Source organism: Glandiceps talaboti, chromosome 1, assembly GCF_964340395.1.
Source record: "Glandiceps talaboti chromosome 1, keGlaTala1.1, whole genome shotgun sequence".
Classification (NCBI taxonomy): domain Eukaryota; kingdom Metazoa; phylum Hemichordata; class Enteropneusta; family Spengelidae; genus Glandiceps; species Glandiceps talaboti.
Window position 1 is genome coordinate 26,283,495 of NC_135549.1, and position 10,942 is coordinate 26,294,436.

General features: G+C 35.1%; 1 protein-coding gene across 1 annotated transcript; it reads left to right on the forward strand.

The window, feature by feature from the left end:
* Nucleotides 1-1,316: 1,316 nt before the first annotated feature.
* Nucleotides 1,317-10,683, forward strand: LOC144435133 (medium-chain acyl-CoA ligase ACSF2, mitochondrial-like). The gene is made up of 13 exons (XM_078123697.1): nt 1,317-1,447; nt 2,829-3,003; nt 3,307-3,489; nt 4,419-4,537; nt 4,868-5,033; nt 5,724-5,819; nt 6,205-6,353; nt 6,692-6,860; nt 7,582-7,689; nt 8,453-8,604; nt 8,948-9,089; nt 9,437-9,547; nt 10,246-10,683. Exons 1-13 carry the CDS (start codon nt 1,317-1,319, stop codon nt 10,375-10,377), a joined length of 1,833 nt encoding a protein of 610 aa, XP_077979823.1. The 3' UTR covers nt 10,378-10,683.
* Nucleotides 10,684-10,942: the final 259 nt, after the last annotated feature.

The following is a 10,942-nucleotide window of genomic DNA, read 5'->3' on the forward strand; positions in this document are numbered from 1 at the left end:
CACGTTTCATAGATTCTAAGTAAACATGTAAAAGAAAACAAAAATTGTACCGAAAGTTATGCTCTTAAATATGATAACGTTCAAATGGCATATTATTACTGTATAGGAGTAAGACCTAGACCCTATGTAGTTTACATATAGAAAGGGATAATGGGGAGCTGTGGAGGGGGAAGGGAGAGAGTCAGTTTGAGAAAACCCATGTTCAACTCCAAAACACCGGCCCACACAGTCAGTTGTAAAATGACCGCCCCTAACGTGTCATTTTCCATCATTAGGTTTATGCAAATTCTTAATAAAACTCTACTAAGCCATCGTATTAGTAAACTTATAGGTCTATGTTGTACTTATATATGTTTATGTGCGTGTGTGAGCAAATGAATGAAGGAATGAATGAATGCATGCATGGTAATCAATCACTTTATTGTTATGTGTCACTGATATGACGTATATGGTTGGTAGATAGTTTGTATTACGTTGACCAACAGATATATTCTTAGTCCAACCCTGTCTGAGATTTGCCATACTCGTCGGTTATGTACTGCCTCGGTATTTATGTACTGACTGACGGATATGTCTTTTATACTTCCGACACAGTGGGGTATCCTCATAAACTGTGCCGTCTCCGTGGGAAGCTACTTACACCAACTGCACTTATTTAGGGAGCAGTAATTACAAGGGGGAAAGGGCTAGGGGAATTTATTTTTCAATCTTATCATCTTATCGAAATCACAACTCCAGGATCAACGAGTATCACACGGATTATCCCATTTCTCTTTGAAATATAAGATTAAGGTGGTTTTGAGAGAGAGAGAGAGAGAGAGAGAGAGAGAGAGAGAGAGAGAAAGAGAGAGAGAGAGAGAGAGAGAGAGAGAGAGAGAGAGAGAGAGAGAGAGAGAGAGAGGAGGGGGGGAGAGAGATATGAAGACACACAAACAGTAAGACAGAGGAAGGCATACACAAAATATATTCGCATGGCTGTTACCCAACTTACCACTGAATATACGTATTAGAAGGTATTGCGGCGAAGCCGCGAGAAAATTATTAATTTACTCGGTAAACGACCGCTCCCGAGGTTTAAATTGGTTCAATCATGAGCAAAATTTTCGCCCCCCTCCCTTCAGACCAACAGAATTTTCATGCCCCCCTTTGAACCCTCAATTTTCTTCATGCTCTCCCAATTTCCCCCCAGGTCCCCCTCTGCCGTAAATTCTGACTCCAGCCTTAACCGCCAGACTTTGTACTGACTTAATGTCCAAATAGCTATTTTTCGTCTTATAGTGACCAGGTCAGTTCTTGTACATGATCTCACAGCACTAATGAATCGACTGGTTGCAAATATTGTTGTTGGCCATTGTGTCAATAGGAGTGTGCAAGGTCTTCATCCAGGATCTGTGTTGACACCATCTACCCAAATCTCTACAACGACTAGATGCATGACAGCATCATGGTAAGTTATATATGACCTGTCGACCGTGGCAGTATCACTTCCAAGGACTGACTGTATGACTATGTCTGGTTTTCAGAGTGGATTTTTCAAAATGTTTGCCTGCCAGACGGCCACATTAATATGTGAGCCTAAGTCACCTATATATCGTTACAAATACAGCATAAATAATTAGCATAACGATATTTAAGTGCCTTATTCTCACATGTATGGAAGACCGGTGAGGACGTCTGGCATGCAGACATTTTGTATATAGATTAACGAACATTTCTGCACTCCAATTCACCTGGACCCAATCAAAAAGGGTAGACTCAATGTGTTATTGTCAGAGGGTTAGGCAATGATGACAACCTTTCCGATAGAACTGCTTCAGATTTTTAGACCTTTCTTTGCGCATTTGACCGTTTATTGGAACACATATATATACAATGTCAGGTGGTAACCTACTTGTATCTTGCCTTGGTATTTTGTTAAAGAATATTCATTCGAAACGTCAGAATACCTATATATAACATATATATATATATATATATATATATATATATATATATATATATATATATATATATATATATATATATATATATATATATATATAGTTTTGGTAGTACTGGAACTCTTTCTTGGGTGTAACTCGGAGTTTCACGCATATTGCGATCATCAGACACAGAGTGTCTGATGATCGCAATATGCGTGAAACTCCGAGTTACACCCAAGAAAGAGTTCCAGTACTACCAAAACTATTACGCTCTGCCACTGCGGTATAGAGCACTGTCTTATAGCAGATTGATACTCACCGAGTTATATATATATATATATATATATATATATATATATATATAATATATATATATTCATATTTATATATATGATATATATATATGTTATATATATATTATATATAATATATATATATATATATAACATATATAACATATATAACATATATAACATGAACTTGATACGGACTTAGTAGTCATTAATCGTATCCGCTATTTGGTATCATATATTAGCTAGCCTTATTTGCATATGCATTACACCGTTTTGTCAATTTTTACTAAATGCATTTGTGTACGTGTTTATGAATGGTTAGATTACATGGGGGGGGGGGTGATTGTTTCTTGTTTTCGTTGGTGTGGCAGTTTCCTATAACGAATGGTTTTCGTCCAATGTCACTACATTCTTGAGTTTAATTTAGGTCAAATGACAATGCAACAGTCAACAATTCACTGTCTCTCTGGAGTTGCAAGTCACCTTGTTGAGACGTGACATTTTCCAACAGCAGTACTCAGTGAGTTACACGAGTATTTTGAAATCTTAGTTCTTGATAAAAAAATATTTTGTTCTTTCCTTGCTTTGTTATATGACTGGTGTTTGTTTAAAGCCGTCATCATCAGAAATACACCAAGAGCTATGCACACACTGCTGGTAGCACACCACTGATTGGGCAGACTATTGGTAACATGATTGATACAACAACAGAGAAGTATCCGGATAAGACTGCTGTGGTTTTCTGTAGAGATGGAATTGAGAAAACATATGTACAGTTGAAAGAGGAGGTAATGAAACCGATATAGATATATGTGTAGTAATTATACAGTTGACGGAATTTTGTAAAAGCCAGACTAGTAAGTTGGTAAGTTTTATATAAAGTACCAGATTCAAGAGAACTTTCCCTACATTTATTGGAAAATATGCAGGAAATGACGTAATTAAATTAGATTACTCACTTGTAGCTCTGACATCAATAAGCAAACTCACGATGATGCTAAGGCTCAAACATCAGAAGTTACACTCACCTCGATATATTCCACGCTGCTACACCAAGATATATATTTATGGGCATGGGCTGTCTATTTCAGATTGATAGACTTGCAGCTGGATTATTAGCCATTGGAATCAGGAGAGGGGATCGTGTTGGAATGTGGTCACCTAATAGAATTGAATGGGTGCTGACACAGTATGCAACAGCACGTATTGGGGCTATTCAAGTTAATATCAATCCTGCCTACAGACCGATGGAATTAGAATATGCACTAAAAAAGGTAAGATTATTATACTTATAGACACTAATTCGTGGAGAGTCGTCTGCTGTTTGACTGATATTCAATACAGCCGCAGCACTGAAATTCAGGACTGTTGCTGGACTGAAATTCAGTGCTGCTGTTGTCCTGAATTTCAGTCCAGCGACCCTGAATTTCAATACTACAGGAGTACTGCATTTCTGTCAAGCACCAGGACTGATCCTACTGCACACCTGCCCTACCGCAGGGCAGAATAAAGATTGTTTAGCCGTTGGGGGCGTTTTCGATTTGCGTAATCTTAATTTTCAAATGTGAATTCCAACTTCTACTTGAGGATTGGTCACATGTCATAAGCATGGAATGTACATGTCTTAATCTTTCAGGTAATTTGCATAAAAGTAACCCTTTCTAGCCAGCAAATCACCGTTCACCTTCCTATTGGGGTAACCCCCTCTCACCAGACAAAAATGGTCTATCTTTGTGAAGGGTTTGTTATTAAAAGTAACTTGTAAAGTGGTCATGTGGATATATATATATATATATATATATATATATATATATATATATATATATATATATATATATATATATATATATATATATATATATATAAATATTATATAAACTCAGTATATGTAAAATGTCTATGCAAAAGTAAATGATACTCAAGAGCGTTATACATAATAACACAATATCAAGAAAGATACTAAGGAGTCGCGGATCGCTACACAGTGTTTCACGCTGTTGCGATCATCAGAAGACAATTTATGAATGAGTATTATTTCAAGGCCAGAATTGTTTGATGAAAAATATTCCAATAACTTCTAAACTATATAAAGAATGGGTAACTTAGTAATACTGTCATGTTGGGTTCGGGTATCTTATTATCTTGCATATCAGAATAACTATGAAAAACAATAAATAATTGTAAACATACATTTTCATTCCAGGTTGGTTGCAAAACACTCGTATCTGCACAGACCTTTAAGACACAGGATTATTGGGCAATGTTGTGTGAAATCTGTCCAGAACTAGAAAAATCTCATCCTGGTGACATAAAAAGTAAAAAGTACGTTAACTTTTTATTTCACATTTGCTTGATGATGATTTATACATTCTTTTTAACTTTTAGTAAAAGAAATTCCTATAATACATTTCAGAATGTTCATCTTGATTTTTATTTCAAAAGGCCAATTCTGTTGAGCTAGGCTCCAGAGTAAATGTTTAATCTCTCTGAAGACTTTGTGTAATGTTCTACTATTTTCGCTCCATTTTATAAAGGCTGTGTGTTGCAGAGTCGATAAAAATGACTCTTCTTAGCTTCCATAGCAATGACAGCATCAAAGACACATATTAAAATCTAGCTTCACCTTTTTTGTTCCCCCCCCCCCATTGACAGTCTACCTGAGCTGAAATCAGTCATCATGTTGGGACAAGGTCATTTCTCAGGAGCCTATATATTTGATGACGTCATGGAAGCACCTAGTAAAGAACATTTCAATGAAGTAGAAGAAATTCAAGACAATCTTAACTTTGATGACCCAATAAATATACAATTTACATCAGTGAGTATTAACATATTACAGAATTATCAGAAATATTAAATATAATTCGATAAGGCTTTACCAATCCTTTCTGCGAGACAAAATAAAATTCTACAATTCTTTTCACCTACGTTTTACTTCTGGCATTGTAAGTGGTCCCGATTGAAATATATGGTGTGACATGTTTCCCCAATTTCATTTCAAGTCGACACCATTTTGACCATACATTATTAACCGCATTGTATAAATCTGATGAAACGTTTAAAATAGCTGAAATTATATTAGTAATTATAAGTTTACATCATCACGTTTAAGATATAAAAAAATCCATAACAATTCCAAATTTGCAAACCCTAATGTTTAGAAAGCTACTCATGAAAAATTCCGGAATTATTTCATCTTTTCATATGAATGTAATGTGACTATCTCCCATGGCTTATTTGTGGGCCAAGTCCAAAGTGACATAATTCACTTTTGTAATGACAATAAATTATTCATAAAATGGGTAAATCTTTACTAGTACCCTGGAAGTCATTACATACCGGACAGTTAGAATTACATTTCAGCTGTTGATTGTAAGTGTTCAATTATTTTTTTTTAAATCGATTTTTGAGAAAGTCAATCTTCCAATCGGTATTTCATATCTTGAAATTTTAACATCTTCTGTAACTTGTTGTTCATTTATTCATTGTTTTCCTATAACAATACTAGGGCACAACAGGGAATCCGAAGGGTGTGACACTAACTCACCATAACGTTGTTAATAACGCTATCGCCAGTGGCAGAGCAATGGGCTACCATACTAGAGTAAGTTCAAATGATCATGTCTTTAGAAAAAGAAAGCACTTGAAAGTAATAACAATGTGTAAAATTTAATGGTTCATTTCATCGGATCAGTGTCTCCTCATATTTTCTATATTCTTACAAAATAAATAAAGAATTGTAAAATTAGAAATTATGAATCTATTTCTATCTGTAAAAGTGAGTATGTATGTATGTATGTATGTATGTATGTATGTATGTATGTATGTATGTACGTACGTATGCATGCATGTGTGTATACGAAACAACTATAACAAATTCTGTGTAATATTAGGTATGCAGCTACAAAATATTTCAACCAAATGTGAATACCGACACATTTAGCTTTTACCATTCATAATATGTTGTTACGTTTTTCCTCCACTACCAGGATCATGTGATCAACATTCCAGTGCCACTGTACCATTGTTTTGGTATGACAATTGGCAGTTTATCAAGTATGGTATTTGGAGCTACTACAGTCTACCCATCACCAAGTTTTGAACCTCTGGCAGCCATACAAGCAGTACAACATTACAAGTAAGGGAATTAATGGACATTAGGCTCATGAAAGTTTTCTGATATGTACAGAAAAGAAATACCAACAGCTATGAACCTATGATCATCATGAACATGAAAGATATTAATTAATTTTGTGCCTAAAATGACAAACCTTGAAGGGACTGTGCTTCAATATATTGTAAGTCTTTACCATACTCGTGTATATGAAATAACACCACAAATCAAAACCCACATGAAAACCTCCAAAATGTAGTTCTCGGAAAGCTAGCGAGGTCAAAGTTGTTCATTTGCGATTACTGCCGTCTTTGTTTAATTATACGAGTTCTTTTGTTTTTATCTGGTATTCACCGCTACAGATGTACATCACAGTATGGTACTCCAACCATGTTTATTGACATGCTGAATCATAAAGACTTTGATAAGTATGACATGTCTAGTCTTAGTACTGGAGTTATGGGTGGCTCACCATGTCCTACAGAAGTTATGAAAGAAGTCCAGACTAAGATGTATATGACAGGCGTTACTGTGAGTAAGAATAATATATGAAGTTGTACACTTGATAGAGGACATACCTCTGCAAATGTTATACTATTCAAAAGAGATTGAAAGACGCCCTCACATATTTTAGCTTGGTGGTTGATGCTAGTAATGCCATTGGTGTAACTTAAATCTTTAGTAAAATCCATATCTTGAACCAGATCTTTGGTAATTCAAAGCAGTTGCCAACTACACCCCTACAAGTTGTCAAATGAACAATTATAAACGGACAGACAGACAGACATACACAGTCAGACAGAGACAGACAGACAGAAAGACAGACAGACAGACAGACAGACAGACAGACAGACAGACAAATATTAAACCAAAATCTTCACCTTACTCCTGCTGGCGGAGATAGCAACTGGGAAGTAAAAGATCAATCAACAACAGATGTCGATATACAGGAAGTAGTAGAAAATCTATTAAACATGGCACACCTAACAATTACCTCTTGGGTAGAGGGTATTTAGATTCAGTAGACCGACGTTTTCCCCAATTAGCATATGAGCATTTATTCTTATTTGTAATCAATCATGGAACATAACACAGTGTAGTTGCCCACCAATTCTAATACAAGAACAAAATCCAACAAGTTAAGTGACTGTTATTTTTATCCAAATATTTTTAGGAATTTTGTATAAGATTTTGTGGGTACAAGAATGCTGGTTATTCCTTAATAATTCTATAGATTTGTAATTTCTCTTAGATTTGTTATGGGTTGACAGAGACAAGTCCAGTTACATTCCAAACTGACAGAAATGATCCTGTATATATTAGGGTATCAACAGTTGGCAAACCTGTAGAACACACGGAGGTAGGTCTGCTTTTCATCTCAATGTTTTGTAATTACTGTATTCACATGTACAATATCATGTATGTATGTATGTATGTATGTATGTATGTATGTATGTATGTATGTATGTATGTATGTATGTATGTATGTATGGATGGATGGATGGATGGATGGATGGATGGATGGATGTATGTATGTATGTATGTATGTATGTATGTATGTATGTATGGATGGATGGATGTATATATGTATGAATGTACGTATGTATGTATGTATGTATGTATGTATGTATGTATGTATACAAGTAATAAATGCCGTCCGGGTAAATACAGGTCATACACCTGTCTTCACGCTTTTCCCTGATTGTAACTGTCAGTCGAAATCTAACGCCCAGCCGGAGTACAAGTATGTATGTATGTATGTATGTATGTATGTATGTATGTATGTATGTATGTATGTATGTATGTATGTATGTATGTATGTATGTGTGCATATGAAGTGTGTGACAGCACATATTGTGTACATGTACATGTGTGTGTGTACATGTGTGTGTGTGTGTGTGTGTGTGTGTGTGTGTGTGTGTGTGTGTGTGTGTGTACAAACCATATTCTTGTTTATAATTATGTCGCACACGCTCAAGTAATTTGGGTCAAAAAACCCTCATCTCCCCCTAAATGAACACTCACAAGTGCGACATCAAACGTTTATATACGATGTAAACTATGAGGAAAACTGTAGTGGTCACACCACTACGATCGATGTAATGTAAAATGTCATTTTGCAGGTTAAAATCATTGCCCCACAAACAGGTGACATCGTTGCTGTGGAAACACCAGGGGAAGTGTGTACAAGAGGTTATACAACAATGTTGGGATATTGGGACGATGAGGGAAAGACAAATGAAGTCATTGGGAAGGATAGATGGTTTCACACTGGGTGAGCCCCCATTACTGCTGTGAAACTATATTTGTTGCTCAATGTGAAATGTATAAAAATAAGTATACGTTCATTTTTCACATGAAATATTAACTGAACCTTCAGCTGCATGACCTATTTTAAACAGTCATTCTACTTTTAACATTTACATCATAGCTTTTAGAAAACATTTGTTGACCATCAATTATGTACAAATTCAAGTTTGTTTCTTGAGTTTAACAAGGTCAGTAAATGTTTACATTCAGTATTAACAAAAGTACTAGTTGTGTTCTGTTTTCCCGCATTACCTCCACAAATGATTTTAGGACTGGACATATACATTCATAATTCTATTTCTATTAAGTGACATAGGAGTAATGGATGAAAATGGATATGTGCGCATTGTTGGAAGGATGAAAGACATGGTGATCAGAGGGGGTGAAAATATCTATCCTGTCGAAGTTGAACAGTTTCTGTATACACATCCTAAGATTGAAGATGTACAGGTTGGTTTACATAATAAAACCTAACAAAACACATGCTCTGGTAACGATAAGTAGATACTTTGAGAGTCCTTGGGCTACATTTGTAATTTTCCATATTAAACCAAATATATGTCTATATCCTCATTAGTGATTTTTTTCCCAATTTTACCATTTACGTTGAAGTCTAATCTGCCACTTTCATAAGTAGGGAATTTCTCCTACGAATACATTAAGTGTTATTGCTTCTTTAAAGTTTGGCTGTCAAGTCGGATTGCATTGACCATAGACTAACAGAACACTTAGTGTACGTTTAAATGTGTATTACAGACTTTCCCATTAAATGATATACTATGAATATATTTCCACAGGTGATTGGTGTACCAGATAGTAGAATGGGGGAGGAATTGTGTGCATGGGTTAAACTTAAAGCAGCTCAGACAGCTGATGAAGATGAAATCAAAGACTTTTGTAGAGGTCAGGTAAGTCAAAGTCTGAAGAGAGTTACAGCATAAGAAATGAAATGCTAAAAAATTACCACACATAGTTTTGTAAAAGTTAGTATTAAGTACAAAGTACCAGTCAATTCATAATCACAGATACATTGTAATGGTTTATAAGTGACAGTCAACTGATAACTACGGACACGTGGTAAGGATTGGTAAGTGTGACTCTACTAATAATTATCGACAGTTTGAGAAGATTGCAAAATATAACTAGACTGATAAATACAGACACACCGACAGACACTTTGTGAGGATAGGTAAGTATGACTCTACTACTAATTACAGACATTTTGTTAAGATTGGTAAGTGCTTAATACTCTACAACTAATTACAGACATTTTATGTAGGTTGGTAAGCAACCAGTCATATATGGTGATGACAAATAATGTGTATAAGGATTGGCAAGTGTAATTAAGTCAACTGATAACTGCAGACATTTTGTAAGGTAAGTAAGTGTCAGACAAATGATAATAACAGGCACTTTGTAAGGGTCAATAAGTGTAACTTGCAAATCGTGTGTGGTAACGGTGAGTGAATGTCTAGTTTCATTGGTTCATACTCTCTTATAACACATAGTTTGTACACACTATTGTTTAAGCATTGATAAATAGTAACGTTACTTTTTCGTTTAGTTCTTACAAATTAAACCACTTCCATCTTCTACCCTGTTATAGATCGCTCACTTCAAAATACCACGGTATTTCTGCTTTGTGGACTCCTTTCCACTGACTGTGACAGGAAAAGTTCAGAAGTTTGTCATGAGAGAGGAGTCGATACCAAAACTTGGACTTGATAAGCAGATATAGAGAGTGGGGTTACAGGGTAAAAGTATGGGATGATGAGATAGAAGGAACAGGGTAAACATGGACTGGTTGGACTACGAGTGTCACGTGAACATTGTAAAAGTTTGTAGTAAGACTTAATGGACTAGGAATGGAGTACTGATGGACATTTGAAGTCAGAGAATTCTGGGAAACAGTGAAAGTTTAAAAATGGATAAATATGGGTACAATTGCAGCAATATATTTTTAGGGGTTGAACAACAAATTATTTACATTGAGCACAATGTGTGAACGGTCGAGGGAATTACTTTTCTTAATCTTCCTCAAAACACTTTGTGAATTTTAAAATATATATGTCAAAGATTTTTAAGATGAATTTGTAACTTTTAAAGAAGATGACGAATGTATTTTGTTATGAACTATTAAAGTGAATCATCTTACACCCAGACTATAGTAAGGTTACTACAGAATAATCTAGTTGTAAATTTTCATTTTCAAAAAAATCATACATATTATAGTACTTTATTAATATATTGTATAGAAAAAAAAATCAAAAATGTACATTTGCAAGAAAATGTATAGATATAAC